General features: G+C 53.6%; 1 protein-coding gene across 4 annotated transcripts in view; it reads right to left on the bottom strand.

Moving 5' to 3' along the window:
* Positions 1 to 7,145, bottom strand: part of DLG5 (discs large MAGUK scaffold protein 5) — a 118,395-nt gene extending 111,250 nt beyond the window's left edge. For 2 of the 4 annotated variants that reach the window (XM_055325329.1, XM_055325331.1), the window contains exon 1: positions 6,842 to 7,145. In XM_055325329.1, coding sequence (XP_055181304.1) covers positions 6,842 to 7,145 — 304 coding nt within the window. The remainder of the gene's footprint in view (positions 1 to 6,841) is intronic. The other 2 variants (XM_055325330.1, XM_055325332.1) reach the window with 1 other exon arrangement.
* Between the last annotated feature and the right edge of the window lie 18,444 nt (positions 7,146 to 25,589).

The following is a 25,589-nucleotide window of genomic DNA, read 5'->3' as shown; positions in this document are numbered from 1 at the left end:
AAATGGTTCAATGGTAAGTTTTTTATGTTTCACATATTTTATCAAAATAAAAAAACAAAACTCAAAGCGAAGGGGTTATGACCCTTAGTGTGAGATGGACGTCACGGTGAACCGTCGCCTCTCGATTATCCATCAAGGGGTTAGAGTTGGATGGCCAATGTGGGGTGCTCCAAACATCTCCGTTTAGTTTTAAATGCTTCTGTAGCACTTTCATGGAATTCTGTCTCAAAAAGGTAGAGGCACAAAATTCAGGGACATGCTACTTGGCCCAGGGAAATGTGAGAAACAGTGTAACACCCATCGCCCACCCCCCAGCTCAATCCCATTTAAAAGTCTTCTCTGCTGAACACACTCTGCATCCCTACTGGACAGACTGAGAAGCAGCTCAGCCCTCTTGCTCTATGCCCAATGTTCCTGAGGCTCGTGTCTTCCCAAGGTTACAAAAATTACTGAAGACTCCCTGGCACTGGCCTGCAGAATATACAGGTGGCTGGAATGAGATAGGGGAGGGGCCAAAACACCCAACACAAAATATTTCTCCTATGTGGCTTACTTTTTCAGGAAAAAGAAAGCCAGAGTATTTAAAAAAAAAAAAAAAACACTCAACCCTAACACTGAATCAGAAAACAGTAACCATGGTACAAAGCTAGAAGTCTCAGAATCACACCCAAATCCCGAGCTTCCCTGGACAGAATGCCACCTTGGCAGCGCTGAGAATCCCATAGGACTGAGCAAGCCCTTGCTTACTCAAGCTACACTTCTAGTTTGACCATAAGTACTGGAAAAACAACAACAAAAACCCAAGCACCAGGTGGCTAAGAAGCTCATCCAAGGTCAAGATATTGCACAGTTAGGAGCAGATCCCCATCCAGGTCTCTTTCGAGGACACCAAGCTGACATTCAAATTCTGAGAGTGAAAAGGAAAGGTGTCTCCAACCCCGTAATAGACAATGTGGGCACCCCACATGGCTCCTGGCAGCCAGCCCCAGCACACTGGTACCTGATGGGTAACCTTGGGAACTTGGCACATCAATGTCACACCACCTGCTTCCATCACAGACATACTGTGGGTGGTGACATCCGTGTGTGCATCTGGGACTCACTCTAGCCTTCCCACACTCCCACAACCTCCTGTCACTGTGAAGTCACCACTTAGGAACATATTTCTGAAGAGAATCTGGACTTACACGGGACACACCACTCATTCTACACATAGCAGACAAGTCATCCATTCAACAGAAACTTACTGAACACCTATCTTGGGCCAGGCTCCAACAGTGAATTCATGGAGATTATATTTTACTCTAGGTGACCCAGGGCCACAAGAAAAGTAGCCCTAACATCTGTTCAGCGTAGTTTCCAAGGAGCCCTGACATAACCCTCAGAAATATCAGGAGAATCCCAGGTTCCTAGTGAGAAGGCCAGTTGGATGCTGCGTTGCTCACCACAGTAACAAAATACTTTTCCCTCTTACTACTGATTGTCAAATAGCACAGTCAAGTAGTTACTGTCATAGCTACTATGCAGAGTAGGAGATAAGCTCAGAAGGCTTAACTTCCTCGCTCAAAGTCTAAAACTTAGTAAAGGATGAGCCCGTGTCCCACCACCCCACTCCAGTAAGGACTTGGTCTGCAAACTGAGCATCACACAAAGATGGGACCACATCTAGTGGACACTGCTTGCTGTTTTAGCTGCACCAACATCCTTTCTGCTCACCATGCTTTGGAGAACGGCTCCCTCACCCCACCCCCACCTCAAGAACCATATGACACTGTCCAGGCTGCCAGCCACAGCATCCCATCACCCTACCCTATTCATGGGGTCAATTGCTGAGACAATCTCAGTCCTCTAGCCCTTGCCACAGTGGTTGGGCCTGATGTGGACACAGACTCAAGTCAAGCCAAGCAGAGACCTGTCCTGGGATCTCCCCCTGGGCTCATTAAATGGAGCTCCCTTGGGACACCCAGGTGGCTCAGTGGTTGGGCATCTGCCTTCAGTCCAGGGTGTGATCCTGGGGTCCCGGGATCGAGTCCCACACCAGGCTCCCTGCATGGAGCCTACTTCTCCCTCTGTCTATGTCCCTGCCTCTCTCTCTCTCTCTGTCTCTCATGAATAAATAAAATCCCTTTATTCTCTGGCCAGGGACCATGAAGATGAAGTCCACAAGGTCCTGAGGCCATGCTCCATGGAAAAAGCCCACAGCATTCAGGGATCAATCATCCAAAGGCCGGGTTCTCCCATCCACCCCAAGCTTTTGGAATATTATATAATAAATTTCTCCTTTCTGCCTACTACACTTTGAGCTAAGTTTCCATCACTTGCAATAAAGGTGCCCTGAACTAATACACATAGAGGGATAAATAAAATCTGCCCTTCTCTTAGAAACCTTTTTTTAACCATTACTTGCAAGTGTCTCCATGGCTTCCTCTCAAATAACACAAATAAAAGAACCAAAAGAAAAACTACAATGGCTGGAAATTTTACTCATGTCCCTGTCCCTGCTGACCCTCCAGGCTGGAGTAGACGAAGATGATGTAGCTGGTACCTAAAGAGAGTAGAGAACAAAGGGCCAGGCAACCTCTAATGAATAATAAATAATCCACACCTGACAATCAGCAGCCAACTGTACTCATCCTGCTGGAAAAGCCTGGTAGGTTATTCCTTAAAAAAAAAAAAAAATAAGTCTTCCAGCTTTAACTTGTGACAAGTGGACAGTGTCCCCATTGCCAGTGCCTCCCAACGTCCTCGCTCAGCCTAGCCATCATGGTCACTCCGGCAAACTCTGCACCCCGGAGCCCATGCCAACCCCTGCTCTGCTCACACCGGTCTCATTTCTGCAACCCGAACCAGAATGTCCTCCTCCTTTGCCGGTGCACATTCACGCGGCCTCTTAGACATCAGCTCGACCCAGTCCCTCCTCAAAGCCTTCCTCCAGCAGCCACTGCCGGGTCTGCTCCCACGCCGCTGGTGAAGCCAAGTGGGCAGTGCGTGAGGACACTGACCATGAAGCACAGTGATGGAGAGGGGAGCTTCCACCTCCTAGCACACAGGGGCAACCACCAGGTCTGCCACTTATGTCTTGTACGAGAGGCCCGGGGTAACATGATTTGGGGGAGACCTTCACGTTTAGGTGGTAATTCGAGCCACTAGAGGTGGACGAGAATGTTGGGGCAAAGTATGTGATATATGGAGTTTTAAAAGGGGGAAAAAGCCTGCTTGTATCTGTATCACTCAATTGATCTATCTCATCATGTCACTCTCCTGAGTGTCCCATTGCCCCAACTAGGTGGCAAGCTGCGAGCTGGAATTACATCCTCCTCACCTCTGTCTCCGTGCACATGGCAGCCCCACTGGACCGAGCACAGGACCAGGCACTTCCGCCCTCCCCCTGAGTTGCTGGGACAGGCAGCCTTGCACCCTTAGTCCCATCTCACAGGTAAAGAAACTGAGGCTCCCAGCCAGGAAGGGGCCCTCACTGCAGGGAGACGGCAGGCAGTCAAGGATCTTCAAGTGAGAAAACTCAGATGTTAGTAACTGAATCAGAGAGAAGAGACTAGAGACTGGGACGCCTGGGTTGAACGTCTGTCCTCGGCCCAGGGCGTGATCCTGGGGTCCTCAGATCGAGTCCTGCATCGGGCTCCCTACAGGGAGCCTGCTTCTCCTACTGCCTATGTCTCTGCCTCTCTCTGTGTCTCTCATGAACAAATACATAAAATCTTAAAAAAAAAAAAAAAAAAAAGACTAGGGACAGAGTGGGTTCTGAATGACCAAACAAGATCCTGGTTCACCTGCAGAAAAGAAAGACATGAGACACCTGAGCCCCTCGAGAGAACAGGAGTTCTCCCCTCTTAGTACCACCAGCAGAGGCAAAGGTGCTCATTTCTTCCTTACAGATCCATGTATGCTAGAAAATTCCAGAGTTTCTCAATGCAGGAAACAGCCTGAAATTGTACTGAGGGGGCCTAATCAGGTAACAGAAAAAAACATCCCAACACGGAATCAGGAGCAGGGGCCTTAGCCTCACCTCGGGCCCCTTCCTGTCCTGTGACTCCTGCCCTGTCCTCACACCATACAGATGTGAGTGTGGAACCCAGTGCAATGCAGACAAGACACCCCTCATCTCCCTGGGCGGCTACAGAATTAAGTGAGATGTAAAAGTATGCCGTGAGATTCAAAATGCTGAGCAGCAATGTAGTAGCATCACCCCTGGAACAGGAATGGCCCTGGCCCCCAAATAAAACAACACTGTATGTTCCTTAGTCATCTTCATACCCTAGGCCTGAATCTGGTGGGTTATAAATGTCTGCGGCTCTGAGCATGAGCACAGCAGATGGATTTAGTTTGCTCATCTGCCCAGGACCACTCAGGCCAGTTTCGCCCTTAGCTACAGGCCCATGTGGGGGGTGCTGCTGACCATCACCTGCCTGCAGCACAGCAAAATCCCAGTGCCACAGTGCCAGCCAGGGGATGGGTGCTCCGGACCAGGGGCCCACGAGGGGTATGGAAGCCACCATAGGGATCCCTGGGTGGCTCAGAGGTTTAGTGCCTGCCTTCGGCCCAGGGCATGATCCTGGAGTCCCAGGATCGAGTCCCGCATCGGGCTCCCTGCATGGAGCCTGCTTCTCCCTCTGTGTCTCTGCCTCTGTGTGTGTGTGTGTGTGTATCTCTGATGAATAAATAAACCAAATCTTTAAAAAAAAAAAAAAAAAAGGAAGCCACCTTAAAGCCCCTAACTGGGTGACGGCTGCACCAGCAACACAGACACAGTGACAAAGGGGCTGCCCCTTGATGCTAGGGATCCCCGCGAAGCCAGCTGGTTCCTCTCTCAGGCTCCCCACAAAAGCTTTGCAATGAGGCTGACTACAAGCAGGGCGGAGGACCTGTGTGCACAGGGAAAGGTGCCTCCCTCCCTGCAACCAGAGCAGCTCTCTTACGCACTGAGCTTTGCCCCATAAGAAGGGCTCGCTGGCCAAAAGAGAAAAGAAGAAAGTTGGGAAACCACTGCACAATAACTCATCCTTTACAAAGGTTCTGATACTACCGTTTACTTGCACGCCACGCTACCCCACCCCAGAAGCTCTCTCCTGCCATACCATGCTGTCCTAATTCTTCTCTAAAGCGTTAACTAAAATGAATGTAACTCCCCCCTAACAACTGTTTTTCTGAGGATTTCATGAGCCCTTGCAAAGCCACAGAATTCTGCTTTGTGGTAACGTTAGCGTCTTAAATCACTGCCCTGGGTGGGGGGTGGGGAATCCCAACCCTACCCCATCTCTTCCTTGGAGGTCAAGACCAGCTCCTACAACCTCAGCCCCAGTGAGTCCCCCTCCTTCTCTGCCAGGCACGGAGAAGGAGAGAATTAACGGCAATCCATCCATCTATTCCAGAGATTAAAGCCAGCGCTGATTCCAACACATCCCAAGGAGGGAGGACATGGGTCTGCACTCTAACGTCTGCACTTCCTCGATCAACTTTCTCCTTCGAAAATAGATAAAAACAATTGAGGGGGAAAAAAATCACCCCAATGAGATTTCCCTGTGTCTTTATCCTCAATGAGCACATCTGACAGCCATTCTTAGCATCCTCCAAAGCACCAGCCCAGGAGAGGACCGGGCCTGCCCAGCACCTCAAATATGACCATAACTGGGAGACTGAAGCAGGTCTAAGGGACGTAAATGCTGGAGTCAGATATCCCACAGTGGAGACAGCGGGCCACCAAGGAAATGAAGTGCTCTGGGGACAACAGTTTATTCTGTGTGTCTCAGTTTCCTCCACTATAAAAAGTGAGGCTGAGAGGGCCAACATACACCGCAGCTCTTCCCGGGAACAGCTTATAAAATCACCCCCTTAATAAGTGAGGCTTTTAACAACCAAATAAACGGGTCTCATCAGCCTCTGGCCTACGGTTACTCCCGGCTCTTTGTCAGCCGTCTCCGTTCGCTCTTCCAACCAGGACAACAAGACACAGAAAAGGTGGCAGCCAGACTGCACCCTGGCTCTGAGCGTGTTAAACCCAACACTGGGTCCTAACTGAAAACTCCTGGTGCCCAACGCTCTGCGCCTCTCAACCACTCCAAACCGCAGCTTTCTCCCTGGTAAAGTAACGAGTACACCCAGCCCCGAGCGGCAACGATCGATCGATGGATGCCACAAAGCAGAGAGGCTGCCACAACAGGAGGCGCCCGACGAGCGCAGGTTCAACCTCCTCCCTCGGTGCTACGCCTCCTTCCTCCAGCCTCCCTGTCTAAAAGGCTGGCTCTCGCGCTGCGCTGCGGGGCCCGGCCACTGGCCCGCGGCCCCGCCGCCCCCCCGGCGCGCACGCAGGGTGCTCACAAGCCCGCCCCCGGGCCCCGGCCCCCTCCGGGCAGCTCGGGCAGCTCGGGCAGCTCGGGCAGCTCGGCTCGGGGCAGGGATCCGAGCCCCGGCGGCCGCCACCAGGATTTTCCCATGGTGCAATGCAACTTCCCCAACTTTTCCAGGCCCAGTTTCCAGAGAGCCGAAGCAGGCATTGTGCGGGCCGGGCGCGAGTCCCCGCGGGCAGGCGGCTGGGCGCGGGGCGCAGGCGGCGGGCGCGGCCGGTCGAGGCCCGGGGCGGCGGGGCCCAGACCTCGGGGGCTCGTCTTCCAGGCCGGGTCGCGGGTCGGAGGCGAGCGCGGGCTCCCGGGCGCCGGGCGCAGGATGCGGAGCCGGGGGCGGGGGGGGGGGCGGGGGGGCGGCGGTGTCGGGGCGCCCGGGACTCGGCATTGTCCGGGGCTCGCCGAGGAGGTGCGGCCGGGCCGCGGGAGGGCAGGGGCGGCCCCGGGGCGCCCCCGACCGGGGGCTGCGGGGGGGGGGCACTCACCGGCGCCCTCCGAGGGCTGCGGCGGCCCGACGACGCCGTTCAGGTAGAGGATGGGCAGCAGGTGGGGCTGCGTCTTCTCCAGCGCCGCGCGCAGGTCCTGGAAGTGGTCCCGCTCCTTGGCCAGCAGCAGCTGCAGCAGCCGCTCGGCCTTGGCGCCCCCCGCCTCCGCGTCCAGCCGCCGCCGCTCGCCCGGGCTCAGCGCGCCCGCCGCCTCCAGCAGCCCGAGCACCGCCTCCACCTCGGTCATGGCCTGCGCCAGGCTCTGCTGACACCGGGCGAGCAGCTCGCGGCGCCCCGGCTCCATGGTGGCGGCCGCCCCGCCCCGCCCCGCCCCGGCCCGGCCCGGCCCGGCCCGGCCCGGCCCGCGGACGGCGGCTCCCCGAGGCGGGGGGCGGCGGGGGCCTGGCTCGGCCTAGCGCGCGGGGCGGCGGGGCGGCGGGGCGGCGGGGGCCATGCGCGGGGCCGGCGGGGCGGGCGGGGCGGGGCGGGGCGGCGGGGCTCAGCGGCGGCCGCCTCCCGGGCTCAGCAGCGCAGCCATGTTGGCGGCGGCGGCGGCGGCGGCGGGGCAGCGAGAGCCGGAGGAGGAGGGGACGGAGGAGGAGGAGGCGGCGGCGGAGGAGGGGACGGCGGCCGGGGCGCGCCCCGAGGCCGGGCTGCAGCGGGCAGGCTCCCGCCCCCGCCCCGCCCCGCCCCGCCCCGCCCCCCGCGCCGCTCGGCGCCGCCCGGCCCGACGGTCCCGCGGGCTCGCGGCGCCCCCGCCTCCCCGCCTCCCCGGCGGCCCCCCAGCGCCCGGCGGCCGCCCCCGGGGATGGCGAGGGCCACGGGTCCCCGCCTCCCGCGAGCCGCCCCTGACCCGCCCGGGAGGCGGGCACCCCGCGCTCGCATCCCCCCACCCCCAGGCCCGGGTGCAGCCGAGGGACGCCCTGCTCGCATCCCCCGCCCGGCTCTCGGCCCCCCCCCCGCTCTCCGGGGCCCCCCACCCCCCAGGCCCGGGTGCAGCCGGAGGTGGGGGCTCCGCGCTCGCATCCCCCCTCCCCGCTCTCCGGGGCCCCCCACCCCCAGGCTCCGCGCTCGCATCGCCCCCTCCCCGCTCTCCGGATCTCCCCCCACCCCCTCTCCGGTCCCCCCCAGCCCGGCTGCAGCCGGAGGTGGGGCGCCAAGCTCGCATCCCCCCTCCCGCTCTCCGGGGCCCCCACCCCCAGGCTCCGCGCTCGCATCGCCCCCTCCCCGCTCTCCGGATCTCCCTCCACCCCCTCTCCGGTCCCCCCCAGCCCGGCTGCAGCCGGAGGTGGGGGCGCCAAGCTCGCATCCCCCCCACGGTCTCCGGGCCCCCCCACACTCTCCGGGGACCCCCCCACCCCGCTCTCCGGGTACCCCCACCCCCCAGGCCCGGGTGCAGCCGGAGGTGGGGGCGCCGAGTTAGCGGACCCGCCGCCACAGGCCAGGCCCCCAGGCTGTTGGAGCCGGCCTCCAACAAAATCGTGCCCCCTCCACCCCAATCCAGGGTCTCTAATCTGAGAACTCCCAAAATAAAGCCTGGACTCCATTGGGGGCGGGGAGAGTCCCCTAAACTTGGACATCTGCACATTAAGACCTCCTCCCAATTGGTGAGGGCCACTCTGAGGAACCTCTAGAGAGTTTCCCAATGGACTCCCCAGTCTCTCTGTTCACTAGGACCTCTGCCCTCACCCCCATTTGAGATGGCTTGGTCCCCAGAGTCTGGAGGGGTTTGGATGTTGGGAGGAAAAAGGGGATGTGTTGCTAGATGAAGAAGGGGGGGGAGGTTGCAGTGGAGGCCTTGATCTTTTGGGCAAGAGAGGTGCCCCCCTCCCAGGTGTCACCATGAGACTAGCTTGTCTCAGAGAAGGCAAATCAGTGGGACCACAGAAACCTCGTACCCCGACGCACTCACGGAGGATCCACACTCCCACTCCAGAGCCAAGAACTCTTCTGCCTTCCTTTATAGCCTTTTGCGGACACATGCCACTTACCTTCCACCTGCAGGAGGTGGTCCTTAAAACTGGAGCGCCCCACTGTTTGCTCTCAGCAACCCCACCCCACTAGTGTGAAGTGGGATCTCAGGACCATGGCAAATGTCTGCGTCGGCGTGAATGCATCTCAGTTACAAACGCTAGAGGCCAAGGGTGCCTTTTCTCCAGACCTTCACTTCCACCCCCACCACTTCCTTTCCCGCCTCCAAAAGCAAAATTTTCTTCAAGATTCTGCTTCTTTAAGGGGAGGAGTCACTTTTATTTGATAGAAACGAACTCTACACACAGTAGTTAGAACAAGGGGACCAGAATTTGCACTTCGCTTTTGGATTGCCCTTTAAATATACCTGTGCAAGGTGGGAGCAAATCAATTACGCTGGCTGGCCTCCCCTTGCTCCTCAGGAAAACGGTAGAAAGGGTGTGTTTAATCAGGGGTTATCAGCCTCGGGTCCATGAATAAGCTAGAGGGTGTCAGTGAAGATTTTGAAATGATCTGAACATTTTTGTAGACACAGGTGTATTTCTGGGATGGGGTTGGGGGGGGGGTTATCTATAGCTTTGATTAGCTTCTTTAAGGCCTCCATGACTCCAAAATGACAGAGCTAAATTATTTTTAAAAGCCTCCCTGCTCAGATCGTCTGGGCTTCTATAGCTGAGCAAGGTTCTAGGGGAGGGGAAAGCTGGTTATTGCACAGGTCTAAACAGGCTCCCTCTAGCTGTCCCCCCACCCCACCCCCTGCCCCTGAGACATGGGTCCCCCTTCTGGCCACCACCACCTCTACAGCAACTGCAGAGCTGGAAATCATCCGCAAAGGCATCCATCCTTCAGGACACCCCTGAAGGACAGGACCTCTCTTCTTAGCTGGATTTACTAGAAATCTAGGGAATGAGAAGGAGGGGGGGGGGAGGAGAAGCTGGGGTTTATGGTTAGACCCAGCTGTGGGTAGGTCCTGATCCAGAGGGTGCCTGAGACGGCAGGGAGGCATAGTCTCCCAATACCCCCTAAAAGGATGGTGGGTAGCATGGGGGTTTTCTCTCTGAAAGCCTTCCAGGGATGCAGTGAGGAAGCTCATTTGCTAAGAGCATTTTCTCCCAGTGATGGACATGACTTTCAGCAGACCCTTTATTGGAAACTGTGGCATTTTATGCAAAAACATCAATTCTGGAGGAAATAGTTTCCTTTCTAAACATATTTAACTTTAGCATTCCTTGAACCAGTGACCTTATATTTCTGTAGCATTTTGTACCCTTTAGGGCACCTTCTCACACACTATTTCCCTTGTGCCCTGTTCTGGGTTGAACTGTACCCCCTACCCCCAAAAGATATGTTCAGGCCCTAACTCCCAGTACCTGGAAATGTGACCTTATTTGGAAATAAGGTCTTTGCAGATGTAATCAAGTTAAAATAAGGTCATCCAGGATTAGGGTGGGCCCTAACAGATGACTGGGGTTCTTAGAAGAGGGAAATTTGGACACAGACGTACACAAAGTAGAGAATACTGTGTATTTCGTCTCTAAGAAGATGGAAACAGAGGGTAGAGTGATGGGTCTACCAGCCAAGTAACACCAAGGACTGCCGGCAACCACCAGAAGCCAGGACAGAAGCCTGGAATGATGGATTCCAGACTTCTGGCCTCCAGAACCATGAGCGCCTCTAGATTTCTGCCTCCTGGTTTTAAGTCCTGCTGCTTATGGTAATTTGTTATGGTGGCCCCAGAAAACATGGATCCATCACGATGGAGGAGGTTTGAGGGACAATGTGGGACATTCCCATTGTACAAGTCACCCGATCGCCTATGACTGCCTCAGAATTTTTCTGCAGATGCACCCACCTTTCCTTCTTTCTTCTGATCTTACAGGGCCCCTCCTCCTTGAGAACAGCCCTTTCTTTCATGCTCTGGGTACAATCCCTGCAGTCTCAGCATAGGCCTGCACATGGTTCCCCCACCCCCCACCACCACCACCACCACCACCACCACCCCCCCGCTGACCCCAGTCTCCCCATTCTAGGGGCCTCCTACCCTCTCTTATGTCAAGAAAGAACCACTGCCCGACAGGGCGACCTCCACCCACTCATAGGCCGCTCACTCCTCAGTTGGTGCTTTGCAATCCTCCTTCTGAGCACACTCCCCACAGATGAGTGCTCTCTCACGGGCTTTCACTTCCTTCACACCTCCCGCAGTGTCCACTCTGCTCTGCTTCATCCCATTCGGAGAACTCCTTGTTCTCCCTCCGACCCCTGACCCTTCTGCCCCCGCTGGCTCCTTCCTCCCCACGGGTGACCCTTCCTTCCTCTTGTCCCCCCAGCTCCCTCCATCACACTGGAGTGGGACAGATGCGCGCTCAGATCCCACCGCAGACCCCCCTGGCTATGTATGCCTGAGCTGGCTGCTCCACTTCTCTGAGCCACAGCACGTCTAAACTGGGAGTAAACATGACCCTTTGGCAGGGTTAGGAGGACTCAGAGCTAAGGCTGTATCAGAGCCCTAGCACAATGCCTGGTGTCTAGTGGGCAGAGAACCCCCCCCCCCAGATGCAGCACTCCAATAGGCAACTCCTGCAGTCAGAATGCCTGACTTTTTTGTTTTGTTGTGTTTTTTTGAAAGAGAAAAAGCATGAGCAAGGGGGAGGGGCAGAGGGAGAAGCAGACTCCCCGCCGAGCACGACCTCAGCAGCAATGCTTAACCCACTGAGCCACCCAGGGCCCCAGAATGCTTGCTTTAAACCCTAGCTTTGCAACTTATTAGCCCTGAGATGTTGAGCACAACTCCCTGTGCCGCAGTCTCCTCGTTTTTAATAGAGGAATATCAATAAGAGTATTAAAGTAGTTAGTGCTCAAGCCATGGTAGATGTCACCGTGCTTTTGGCTTCTACTCTCCTGTGGGTCTGAGAGGAAAGACTCTCCAGGGCATGCAGGGACAGGTTTTGAGCAGATGTTTCCAGATTCCTGAATGAAAGGTTGTGGCCTCCGGCTTAAAGACTTCCATTTGACTCGCGTTCAGATGGCAAGAGCAGGGGCCCCTGCTGCCTCGTTCTCTGCCCGTGTCCGCCTCGCCTGGCGCCAGGCATGTGTTGGATGCTCAATACATATTTTTACATTAATCAGTGAACATGTGAATGAATAAGCAACTAAGGAGTTTTGCACCGCGGCCCCATTTCAAAAATAATTTCTGCCGACGACAGCAAGACGGGGAATACCTTACGTCGGAGCAGCCTCAGAAGCAAAGTGAGAGACGCCCCCCCGAAGTGGCAGCAGGTGGGGAGCTCAGTAGAGGTGTCCGAACTCCACCTGCTTCAGCCCCCCGCCAAGCACTGGGAGCACCCCGCCTCTCCTCCTGCCTTGCCCTGCTACGGGCTGGGCCCACCAGACACTGCTGGGAAACCAATGCCCAGGCTAATGGGGTCTTGAAGGCCAGGCCCCCTCCCCCCAGGACTGCAAGCCCAGTCCTGCCTGGGGGTGTTAAGTGTTTGATTCAGAGCCCATTCTTCACGTTTCACCTTAGACATTGTATACTTTAAGAAGCCAGACGCGCCTTACCCACCTCCTCTCAAAAGGGCAGAAAGGCTCCCCTAGGATGACCTGTGAATATGAAGTAGGTTATGTTACAAGGCGAAAGGACCAGTGCGGATGTGATTAAAGTTACAGACTTGAAGATGGGGACAGCTGCCCAGATTAGGCAGGGGGGCCCAGTCTAATCACAGGAGCCCTTAAAAGCAGAGAATTTCCTCAGGTTGGAGGCAGGAAAAGGGGAAGTCCAGAGATTCCAACCTCAAGGATTGACTTCCCATAGGGGGACTCTGAGATGTAGGGGCCCAGGGCAAAGACCAAGAGGCTGGAGTAGCAAAGGATGGTCCCCGGCTGAGAGCCAGGGAGCAAACAGCCTCCCTATTATAATACAAGAACCCTGCTAGCTGACACCTTGAATTTTAGGTTTGTGAGACCCTGAGTGTAGAAACCATTTGAGCCAACTGGGACCTGGACCTCCAGAGCTATAAGACACTAAATATGGGCTTTAAAGCCCTACCTCCGGCAGCCCCAGTGGCGCAGCGGTTTAGCGCCGCCTGCAGCCCGGGGTGTGATCCTGGAGACCTGGGATCCAGTCCCACATCAGGTTCCCTGCATGGAGCCTGCTTCTCCCTCTGCCTGTGTCTCTGCCTCTCTCTGTGTGTGTCTCTATGAACAAATAAATAAAAATATAAAAAAAGAAAAATAAATAAAGCCCTACCTCTGAGGGGCACATGGGTGGCTCAGTTGGTTAAGCGGCTGCCTTTGGCTCCGGTCAATATCTTAAGAGTCCTGGGGTGGAGCCCACGTGGGTATCAGGCTCCCTGCTAGGCGGGGAGCCTGCTTCTGCCTTTCCCTCTGCTTGTGCTCTCTCTCTCTCGCTCTCTCTCTCTCTCTCAAATAAATAAACAAATCCTTTTTAAAAATAGGATAAAATAAAGCCCTACCTTTGAGGCAAGTTTGTTACGGCAGCCATGGAAAACCGACAATTCCCAAAGACTCTGAGCTCTGCAGGCACAGAAGCGGCATCTCCTTATTCACTGCTAAACCCCCGGTACTTATCATGATGCCTGTCGTTTCATAGGCCCTCAAAAAAACCCAAAAACTCCTGTCGTATGAGTGAATGGAAACCTACTCTTCTAGCAGGACTTGATTTGGGGGTAATTATGTATAGCATCTTTAAAAAACCAAATCCAGTTCTCCACAAACAACTGGAGGGGAAGTTTTCAGATAAAGAAACTTCGAAACCAGGCTTTCTCCGCAGGCTGAGTGAGCTGGGGCCCCAGAGGCCTCTGACCCTGAATTTTATGTTCTAATAGATAAGCAACAGCTGTTCCCTGGAGAAAACAGATCCTGGTGCTCCGCTCCATGTGTGCAGCTCCTTTGGCAGGAAACAAGGCTGCACGCGAGAGCACGCGTGCGCATGTGTGCACAGCAAGCGTGGAAGGGCATTGTGGGGCTGTTTTGGCGTGAGTGGGGGTGTCTGTGAGTACAAACTGTACTAGTATGAGCACTTGGATGGGTGTGAGCAGAGAAGCAATCCTTTCTCGGATAGCTTCCCTGCCCCACCCTAGAAAGTGCGGGTGGCCCTATATCTAAGGTGTGACAATTAAAAGGATTTCCTTGACGAGTTCCTGAACAGAATGAACTCCCCCAGAATGCTGAAAATGGAATTCTCTTGATGAACATGCTATGTTTTGCACAACTTTTTAAGAATGCTGTGACAGTGAAGTGAACTAAATACCTGTTTAGGAAAAAAAAAAAAAAAAACTCACACGGGGTTCTTGGTAGCTTCTCAAAGTCATGAGGACATTTTTCTTCCAGGCGGCTTTTGTTCTTAGTTCGAGAGGAGCCAGAGGCAAATTTCCTAAAATTTTAAAACAGGAAATTTGGGAGAGTCTCATTTAGTAATGAGTCTTGCCCAAGGTACTGAGACAGGGTGAGATCAGAGATTTAAAGCCTGTGAGAACCTTAGAAAGGATTAATTAATGATTAACAATTAAATAAATAGTTAACAACTATTTATTGAGTGCTCACTGTGTGCCAGGCCCTAGGCTTAGGCCCTAGGGCTGCCCGCCTCATTTTGCAAATGAAGAGCCAAGAAGTAGCTTGGCCCAAAACTATGCTGTCAGAACTGGGGTAAGGATTCAAGTTCAGCACCTAAATTCATGGCTCTGTCTACACAGCCCATGCCCCAGCTCCTCACTCTTTATCCCTTCTCTGCATTTAAGCACTTCCCCGGGGGTATTCCTTCTACAGAAACCAGTTTGAAGCCACAATTGGAAAGGTTCTGACATCATGGGGTAACATCTTCCTTTTAGTTACCTCCCCCAAAGGGCTGTTAGTTTGACAACAGTGATGCTGAACCTCGGGTATGAGAGAAATGGTCTTTGTGAACCTTTAGTGGGTCAGGACTGGCCGGCCTAGGCTCCCATCCATGCTTCAGGAATTGCAAAGATTCTCCCCTTCAGAACACTGCTATCTCCCCACTTCCTCGAGTCTTCACTAGCGCCCCGTTGCCTACGGGACCAAGTGCACCTCCTGAGCTGGACTTCTAAGGCTTGCGGGGTTCTAATTTCATTATCCCTGCACCCCCCCGCCCTCCCCAATGCTCCAGTGACTGACCCTCTCTGTCCTCACCTGAGAACCCACTCCTCCTGCCTCCTCTTTACCTGTCCAAACGCCTCTCACCTTGAGGACCAGGAAAGCCCCCCGCTGACTCCATCAGCCTCTCCCCAGAACTCCAAGGGTGCTTATGTCTGCCTCGAACCACTTCTTCCCCCTGTTGCCATTACCCGTGACCTGGCAGTGGTAGGTTTCCAGCACCTGAACACAGTGGGACAGGGACTTGGCAGTGTTACTTCTCTCCCAGCCCTCCCGGTATGGCCTGTGATGGTAGAGGCCTGCAGCAGATGCCTCCGAAGTACAGGGACGTCCGGGTGGCTCAGCGGTTGAGCATCTGCCTTTGGCTCAGGGCGTGATCCCGGGGTCCTGGATCGAGTCCTACATAGGGTTCCCCACAGGGACCCCACTTCTCCCTCTGCCTGTGTCTCTGCCTCTCTCTCTGCCTCTCTCATGAAAGTACCTGAGAACAAAAGAACCCAGGCAAGGGAAGGTGGGGGAGAGGGAAGCTAGCACCTTTCCACCCTTCAGGCCTCAGTTGAAAGGTCACTTCTGCAGAAGCCCACCCAGTCCTGGAATCTCCCTAAATTATCAAAATGGGCTTCTATTCCCTTTGAGCAGTAATGGTCCTTCCTAGTACTCCTCACAGTTTACGTCATCTCTTACGTGACTCTGTGTCTAGTGACCGCTTCCCACCAGACCATAAGCCCCACGGAACACCTGTCCAGCTCACCTGCGTATCCCGAGCATCTAGTCTGATGCATGACTATGTGTTGAAAGAGTGAACTGAAGAAGGACAGGAGGTCACCTGGTCCTGGTGCCCATCGTCGTGCGCAGGAACTCCCTGGGGGCACTTCACCCCTCTCTCTAGTCTAGACCTGAGACTCTAGTCTGAGATCACCAGGGTCTCTGGGCTTATTACAGCCCCAGCCCCAGAGCACATGATGACAGCTCCCCTTTCCTGAGTGCCAAGTACACGCCGGGCACTGCCCTGAACGTCTCCCCGGCAGCCGCCAGGTATCCTCCACCGCAGCACAGATAGGATGTGCCTCCATCAGCTCCCTTCTACAGAGGAGGTACCCAGTGCCCGGCACTCCTACCCCTTCTGGCCCTGCGAGCCGTGTGTGTCTCACCTTGTAGGGGAGAGAATCTCTAGTGTCAGGCAATGGCCAAGAAGTCCCAGAAAATGCATCAAAACTACCCCTACCTTCAAAGGATTGAAACCCTGCCGCCAGAGAACAAGCTAGAAAGCGACAGCCATGAAGCTGAGCGGACACATGTACATCAAATGCAAATGGACCCCTGGGCCTAGCAAGCTCTTGGAGGCGGTGAGAATGAACCGAAGCCAGAAACAGCCTGCTAGATGGGACGGTGCAGCTTGGGACCTCAGGTTTGGGTAAAATCAGAAACCCACCTGGGCCCCAACCCTTCCAGAGCATTCGAAATCCTTTCACACCTTCTCTCCATCATCTCTCCCCACCTCCCACCACCACATGGCGATAGCAGTGCCTCTGGGCCACGTGGGGGCTCAGAGAAGCAAGTCAACCTGCACAGGATCGCCAAGATGCAAAGCGATGGAATCAGGGTTAGCACCGATGCCTTAGGAGCGGCTCCCCACGGGCGTCCGCAAGGCTGCCGACTGAGCAAACCTCCTTGGTGCCGAAGCAGCAGCTGGAGCAAGGGCTGCCAGGTGGAACAGTGGCCTCTAGTCTCCCGCCAGGAAGCCTCCAGCTCTGCGCAGCCTGACTGGGGGTGCTCCCCGGGGGAAAGCCCCTCCGTGGGAGACCTCGCTAGGCAGGCACCCTCGGGTGGCGGCCACAGCGGAGGCAGCTGCTGGCGTGCAAGGCCCTGAAGACTGCCGAGAGACCGAACATCCAAGTGGACAATGGCCAGATCATATATAAAAATAGAACTCTGACCCACCATCTGAAGCAACCAGTTCAGAGAGCCGACCCACTGCCTACAGCAACTGGTCCGGGAAGCCAAACAACGATTCCTACAGTAATCGGCCCAAAAGAGCCAGGACTTCGTAACTGACGGCTTCCCTAATTTCTGCCTCTGACTTAGGACCAAATGAAGAAGCCAACCGTGGTCCCCTCACTGATCCTGTGGGGTGGTCCGCTTCTAGTTCATCTGCCTCCGGCTTCCCCATGCCAAGCCTCCCATCTGGGCGTACCTGGAAGCTTTCCCCTTCCCGCTATAAGACTTCACCGCTCCTCCGCACACCAAAAAGCAAGTGATGGTGGCTGACTCCCTTGCAATGGCAAGCTGAGGGTAGCTGGCCTTTGCCCATTCTCATGTGGGTGGTCTTCGTTTATCCCCACATCTCTTAATTGCCTAATTGCTTTGTGACTCTGTTTTCACACCTGGGAAATGAGATAATCATTCTGGACAGAAATCTTTGGGGGAAGAAGCTGCCTTGGATTGTGGGAGAGCCTCCTGGTACTCCCCCATTCCGAGTCACCTCTGATGTCAACTCAGTGTCCACACAATCCACTACCCTCTTGTTCTGAGCTCACCTGGGTGTATCCACACGTACAGGGCCCTCGTTTTTCTCAAGGAAGAACCCTGAAGCCTCCCGGACGGGAGAAGTGCCTACTTACCCCAGGTCCTCTCCTCCAGAGGCCTCTGAAAGCCAACACGTGAGCCTTTCCAGGAACTCCACAGGTGTCACCTTTACCTACGGGAAAGTGGTTAAAAAGAGAGCAAAAGGCGATCCCTGGGTGGCTCAGCGGTTTAGCGCCTGCCTTTGGCTCAGGGCGCCATCCTGGAGTCCCGGGATCCAGTCCCACGTCGGACTCCCGGCATGGAGCCTGTTTCTCCCTCCTCCTGTGTCTCTGCCTCTTTCTCTCTCTCTCTCTATGTCTATCATAAATAAATAAATCTTTAAAAAAAGAGAGAGAGAGAGAGAGCAAAAGTGCACCCACCAGTGAGTTCCGAGGAGCCTAGAAGCTTCCCAAGCGGGGAAGGCTGGTCACCACCTGTATATGGAGGGATTTTTCCTGCTTGGTTTCGGGGTGCCTCACCCAGCCTCTCGGGGCCTCCTCTATTCAGGCAACTCACGGTGGAGTCCCTTCTTCCTCCCCAGCTCAGCCCCACCCCGGCCGGCCCCAGCTTCTCCACACAGGACAGAGGCAGCGGGGCACGATGTTGGTGCATGAACAGCTTCCCACGTATCAGCTCCCAGAGCAGCCTTCTGCCGTGTGCCAGTATCAGCACGCCCACTTCACGGACGGGGCGACAGAATGGCGGGCTGGAGCGGGGTGTCCACGGGCACACGACCAGCAAGCAGAGGATGGGCCGCGAAAGCCAGATGGGAAGAGGTGAGCTCCTTCACCATCTCACGGCCCCACCTCCGGTGTTTCCACGTGAACACAAATACACAGAAGAATGGGGGGGGGGGTTGTCCTAGAGCTGGGAGCAAGAGTCACCTCATCTCAGAGCCATGCTGGCTTCTCTCTCAGTCATTCCCGATTGTTTGGATTCCACAAACATCCCTTAGGCCCAAAGTGAGGACAGACGGGAATCAAGCCTTGTCCACCTGAGGTCCGGCATGTCCCCGTGACTGAAGCGGCCCCCCTGCTACCCCACCCCGGCCAGTCACCCCGGCCTCCCAAACGGTGCAACGCAGCCTCCAGGCAGAAGGGAGCAGACTACGCATACCTCCACACAACAGGGGTCACCATGCAGATCCCTCCCGGGCCCCCTGCTTAGACCTGCAAGGCCAAGGCCTCTGGGGCAGCAGCCCGAGAACCTGCGCTTTTGGCCCAGGTGAGTCTGACCATAGACAGTGCCCCCAGGCCGGGACTCCCTGAAGGTGGCTTGCGTGCTAAGCTTCGGAGAGCGTCACCCTGACCTGCACACCAGCCCTAACCAGCACTCCCAGTGTTTCTGCCCCTGTTGCTGGGAGGCGTGGGATGCCCCCGGGGTACAGAGCTGTGGGGAGGGGAGAGGGTGGGTGGGTAGGGCCCCTCCGGGCTCTTCCGAGGATCCCACCTGCTGCCTCAGAACCCAGGCCCTGAAGGTCCGGAGCCAAATGAGGCCGCTTGGTTAGAGACTTGTGCGCCTCCCCCATCAGACTCTGAGCTGCAGGAGGAGAGGCCAGGTGTGATCTTCTTTAGTGGCAACCCAACTCCCTCCTGTTGCCCCCTCCTCCCTCCTGCTGACACTTTGGGGACTTGCGGTAATTGTCAGCTGAAGGAATAAATTAATGACAGAGGAAGACAGACGTGTTAACAGCTCAGAGTAATTCAAGCAGAATGGAGTAAGTGCTAAATGGTGGAGGAATGAGTCATGATTGCTGACGGGAGAAGGAAGGGGGAAAGGCATTCATCCTCTCTCCCCTGCACTGTCACAACAGAGCCTTCAAGCTTCCTCCCCTCCCTGTCTCTCTCACATTGGGAAGAGAGCAGAAAATGCGTGCGTATAGTTTGAAGGTAATGCCAGAGCCAACACCCACAGAGCCACCCCCTCCTGTCCCACCCCCACAGTAAGAAACAGGATTTAGCCAGACCTCAAAGGCCTCCTGGGCTCCCTCCGTGGACAGCCCATCACCCACCCTCTACTCCCCCCAACCTCCGTCCTTTTTTTTTTTTTTTTTTTCTCCAACCTCCGTCCTGAGCCTGCTGTGAATTTTTGGATTTTCTCTGTAGTTAGGCCATGAATATATATATATATATATATATATATATATATATATATACACACACACACACACACACACACACATATATGTGTGTGTGTGTGTATGTATGTATAGATCACTGAACCACACAGTGTCTAGAGTGGCCTGGTTTCCGATTTCCAGGATCGTGCATTTTCTTCTGTGGCTCACTGCTTTTCTGCAATACGATTTTTTTTTTTTTTGGTGTGGGGGGTAATTTTTGCTCACATCGATGCTTGTGGTGGTAAATTCATTCCTTCTCCCTGTTGTATGGTCAATCCTATTGTGCCCACGCACCCCAATTTACGTAGGTATTCTCCTGTTGATGGTCACTTGGACTGTGTCCAGTCTTCGGTGATTACTAACTACGCTGCTGTTCGTGACTCCTAACTGAGGCACGCGTGCACAAATCGCGTTTAAAGGGATGAGAAAGGAAACTGCTGGGTCAGGGGTATGCAGTGTTTACCTTCAGCAGGTAAATGCCTCACTGTTTTCTGAAGTGGTTCACCTGCTTCTAGGCATCCTCATCTGGAGGGCATCTCCCTCAGTGGCCCCAGGGTGGTCTCCCTAACACAGGTCTGTAACACCCATTGAATTTCCTTTCTTCTGGGTGAGAGTCTGAGGGAAGCTGAAGGCAAAAACTGTTCAGAAAGGCCACCAAAGGGAATAAGCCCAGAGTTTATCGGCTGCTGTGACAGTTATGGTTGTTTTGCTGTGAGTGACAAATTCCCCCAAATAACAGCAGATTAGACCAGAAGTACATTCCTCTCCCACGTAAGTGAAGACCACGGATCAGCTGCCTAGACTGGTGTAATGCTCCGTGGTTTCTTCTACCTTGTTCCACTCCCCTCTGCACATGACTTGAGCTGCTAAACTCCCATGAGGCTGCTTGAGCTCCAGCCTTCACATCTACTCTCCAGCCAACAAGGAGGAAAGAAAAAGAAAGTTTCACCCCTTTTCTGTGAATACACCTTTTGAAAGTTACACAAGATGCTTTCTCTTACATCCCAGTGGCTAATTGCAAGTGATACTAGGAAACATAGTCTTTATTCTTGTGCCCTTATGCCCCACAATAAGAAAAAAAGAGAGAATGGATTTGTAGGACAGTGAACAGTCCCTGCTGTAGATGTCTGTGCACAGAGGAGCACAACCAGCAGGTCTGCTTAATGCCCTCGCCACACAAACATACACACACACACATCTCACAACACAAAATGTTGGAGCGAAAAATATATATTTAACAAGGGCCACCTCCTTAAATGTTGCAAGCTATACTATCTGCTCACTCAGGAAACTGTGGTGCCCACATGGCCAGTTTTATTTTTTTTATTTTTTTTTAAAGATTTTATTTATTTATTCATGAAAGACACACACACACACAGAGACAGAGACAGAGAGAGGCAGAGACACAGGCAGAGGGAGAAGCAGGATCCATGCGGGGACCCTGATGCAGGACTCAATCCCAGGACCCCAGGATCACGCCCTGAGTCAAAGGCAGGCACTCAACCACTGAGCCACCCAGGTGTCCCCATGGCCAGCTTTAAAGTAAGTTTTCTTTCCTAGTGATAGTTGTTGCATCCTCCTCTCTGCGTCCTCTGCCTCTGTTTTTTTGGCACCTAGAGCTTTTCTCCTGGGTGTCCTGAGGAACTGGCTCATAAAGCCCCTCTGATACATAAACGTGGCACCAAAACCCAGATAGGATGGTCTAGAAGCCCGCACACCCAACCCAGCTAAACATAAGGTCGGTATATGAACTTAACTGCAAACAAATCCAGTTCTAACATCCCAGATCATCTGTGCCTCGAAAACCTACCAAAGCTCCTAACAGCTGGGAAGATATGACTAAAGTCTTGACTGTTTGAGAGCCTTTCTTTTTCTTTTTTTAAGATTTTATTTGTTTATTCATGAGAAACACCCAGGTGCCCCGTTTGAGCCCCTTTCTAACCTGACCCGGACTTACTATTTTAGCTTTTGCTTCCACCATCGCCAACATGGATCAAAATAGAATGACAGTAATGATGATGGTGATTCATAACGATAAGGATGCTGGAAGTTACCTTTAAATGATGGTGTATTTTGTGCCAGTTCCTGCGTCAGACCACTGCTATATGTTCTCTTATTTAATCCTTTCAGCTCCCAGGACCCCTGGGTGGCTCAGCGGTTTGGCACCTGCCTTCAGCCCAGGGCGTGACCCTGGGGTCCTGGGATCGAGTCCCACATCGGACTCCCCACAGGGAGCCTGCTTCTCTGCCTGTGTCTCTGCTTCTCTCTGTGTCTCTCATGAATAAACAAAATCTTAAAAAAAAACCCTCAATTATTAAAAAATAATAATCCTTACAGCTCCCTTACAACGGTGGCATTTTTGCCATTTTGTGGATCAGGAAACTGAGGCTCACAGGAGTCATGGAATTTCCCCAGAGTCTTCAACCCTTAGTCACCTTCAAAAGTGCAGCTCGAATGTCCTTCCCTCCATGACCCACCCCCATCTCCACCCCTAAGCAAAATGAAATGCTTCCTCCTCGGTGCTTTCTGTACTGTGTGCACTCTTGTGTGTAGCGTTCTCCAATAAATATTCAACAAATCGTCCCTGGTACCTATGAGGATGGTGGCTATGTTCCTGTCTCTCTGCCCGCCTGTGTATGGGTGTGTTGGTGGAAGGAAATGTGCCTCTTTTAAAATACATATATTATTTTAATTGTGCAAAATAGTCATAACATAAAACTTTACCATCTTAACCATCTTCGAGTATATGGTTTAGTGGTATTAAATATACATCCTTCTGCTGCCAGTCTCCAGAACTCTTTCCATCTTGAAAAACTGAAACTCTGCACCCATGAGAGGACAACGTCCCACTTCGCCTCCCCCAGCCCCTGGCAACCACCATTCTGCTGTTTCTACGAACTTTACTACCCTAGGGACCTCAGACAACTGGAATCATACAACATCTGTCTTTTTATAATTTGCTTATTTTACTTAGCGTAGTGTCCTTAGGGTTCATCTCTGCTATCATGTGACTCAATTTCCTTCCCTGTTAAAGCTGAGAATCCCAGTATATGGACGTTTCACATTGTGTTTATCCATTCATCCATCAGTGGACACGCGGGGTGGCTTCCACCTTTTGGCCGCTACAAGTAATGCTGCCGTGAACAGAGGTGTGCAAGTATCTCTTTGAGACCCTGCCTTCACTTCTTTTGGGTCTACACTCAGAAACTGCTGGATCAGGGGCTCCTGGGTGGCTCAGTTGGTTAAGTGTCTGACTCTTGGTTTTGGCTCAGGTCGTGATTTCGGGGTCATGGGATCAAGCCCCGGGTCAGGACTGTCTTAAGCTAGGCATGGAGCCTGTTTAAGATGCTTTTTCCCTCCACCCTTCCACTCGCTTGCTTTCTCTCTCAAAAAATAAATTACTGGATCACATCCTCACCAACACTTGTTTTTAATAGAAGCCATCCTAATGGGTGTGAGGTCGTTTACTTTATAGAAGTCCTGCTGTACGAGCCCAGACCCTGGCATATCAGAGTGTTTATGGAGTGAATGGATTCGACCACAAATGGATGAGGTAGTTTTGGTTTCCAAAACTGGGTTTGTTTGATGAAGAAATAATATCCGATAGTCTGATGTCTTTTCTAAGCTCAAGAGCTTGAATCTGCATTGCTTGAGTGGAAGATTGCACATTCCCTGCACGACGGTGGCTTTCCCCTGAGCCCCGAGAGGTCTGTTTCTGCCTGCCAGGCCCCAAGTCACACCCTCAGTGCTCTTGCCAAGGGGCACCTGGAGGTGGTAAGAGAGGCGTCCTTAGAGTCGCCTTCCCAGACCTGGCTCCAGGGAGCACAAAGCAAACAGATCCACGAGAAAGAAACTAGTGGGCTTGCAAAATCCAAGGCCCCCCAGCCCATCAGGGATGCTCTGGGAGCCAGGAGAGGGCAAGGGAGGAGCCCCAGTCACCCTCCCTGCCCACCCCGGGCTCGGTGGGACAGGGTAGAGTCACATTTCAGGGACACTCCCAAACTGACTTGAAAGCTCCAACAAGCAGCCGCCCTGCTCCTGAGAACTCCTCTGGGTGCCTGCAGGCTTAGGCCTGGCTGACTCACTTCCTCACCTTAATTCCCCCTAATACCTTCCCTTTCTCTGCAGCTTTACTCCAGGCACCACTGTCTGAGTGTGGAATGTCTGGTGAAGCTGGGCAGGTGGGTCTGCCCAGATACTGCAGACATGACCATGACCGGTGTTAGAGGACGTGGGGGTGGGGTGTGGGGAGGGGGGGCAACAGCAAAGCCAGGTTTGTCTGCTGGCTCTGAAGCACATCCTAATCCCCTCAGCCAGTTTGATCTCTGCAAGCCTGAGCACAGGTCAACACCTCCAGGCAGGAGTCCGGGGGCGGGGGGGGGGGGGGGGGGGGGGGGGGGGGGGGGGGGGAGCCGTGGAGAGCCATGGCTGCTGGGCCTTCCATCCCGGGCCACGTTCTCTGGAGACCAGGGCTGCATCCTGAAGATCAGGTCCCAAGGTTATGTTGTGCGTGCCATTTCCCGGGTGAGTCTGAGAAGGCCTCACTATTATCCTGGGCCTATTCCTGGAAGCACCATTGTTCCTTTTATACCTGTATGTACCCTTTCCTTCCTTGTCTACAGCTCAAGCTTTCTTTGGGGTCCTGGATTCTTCATTTATAACTTAGCATTGCTCCCTGTGCCCGCCTGCCTCAGCTTGAGCATTCTAAGAGCGAAATCAGGGCACAGTTGGAATTTCTAGTAAAGCCATTCATTCACATAGCTCAAGGAGTCAAATAGCGGCACGAGACTCATGAAAAAGAGGCTTCTCGTCAGAGTACCCACTTTCAATTTTTAGGGCTCATTTTTCCTCCAACGACCCCACTCACTCTTTGGCCCCCCTCCTGGCAACGTCTCCATGTAACAGTTTGGTAAGAGCCGCACTCGGTGCTGAGAGTATTGGCGATAGGTAAACACTATCCGCATGCGTTTATACTCTCAGCTATGGACTATGGACGGACTGTGATTCCCTTTTCCGTGCACTAGGTTTTTAACCACCACCACCCCCCGCCCCCCGGAGTGAATAATTATCCCTCCCCTCATCCATTTGCTTCGTTTTCTTTGTACTCAAGGCCAAACTCTTTTAGGTGTTGACATCTCCCTCCTTTCACTAAATTCAGACTCCAGTCTACCAATTTAATTTCCTTAATGAAACCTCTCGGAGTGTTGTGACCTGTTCTGACAGGGGCTGCTCGGCCTCCGGATGGATGCACTGCTCTCCTCCTCTGCAGAGGTTCCACCTTCCAAGGTGTCTTCTCGTGGTCAGTCTTTTCCTCTTTTTATTTTTTTTACAATTTTATTTATTTATTCATAGAGACACACACACACAGAGAGAGAGGAGAGAGAGAGAGAGAGAGAGGCAGAGACACAGGCAGAGGGAGAAGCAGGCTCCATGCAGGGAGCCTGACATGGGACTCGATCTCAGGTCTCCAGGATCACACCCTGGACTGAAGGCGATGCTAAACTGCTGAGCCACCTGGGCTGCCCTTTTTTTTTTTTTTTTTTTTAAGCAATCTCTAGGGGCACCTGGGTGGCTCAGTGGTTGAGCGTCTGCCTCGGCTCAGATCATTACCCCAGGGTCCAGGATTGAGTCCTACATCAGGCTCCCCGCAGGGATCCTGCTTCTCCCTCTGCTTGCTTGTGTCTTTGCCTTTCTTTGTGTCTCTCATGAATAAATAAATAAAGTCTTAAAAAAATAATAAAAATAAACAGCCATCTCTAGGTCCAATGTGGGACTTGAACTCAGGACCCTGAGATCAAGAGTCACATGCTCTACCCACTGAGCCAGCCAGCCTCCCCTCTGTTGTCTTTTTCTTGGTTTACTATCTTATTCTGGTGAAACAGCCTCCAGCAGCCTCCTGAGCACATGAAAACAAATTTTTTTTTGTATTTCAAATGACTGAAAATATGTCTTTTTCTACTTTCA

Source organism: Nyctereutes procyonoides, unplaced genomic scaffold, assembly GCF_905146905.1.
Source record: "Nyctereutes procyonoides isolate TBG_1078 unplaced genomic scaffold, NYPRO_anot_genome, whole genome shotgun sequence".
Lineage (NCBI taxonomy): Eukaryota > Metazoa > Chordata > Mammalia > Carnivora > Canidae > Nyctereutes > Nyctereutes procyonoides.
Note: the sequence above shows the minus strand (reverse complement) of the source record. Positions and strands in the feature narration are given on the sequence as shown.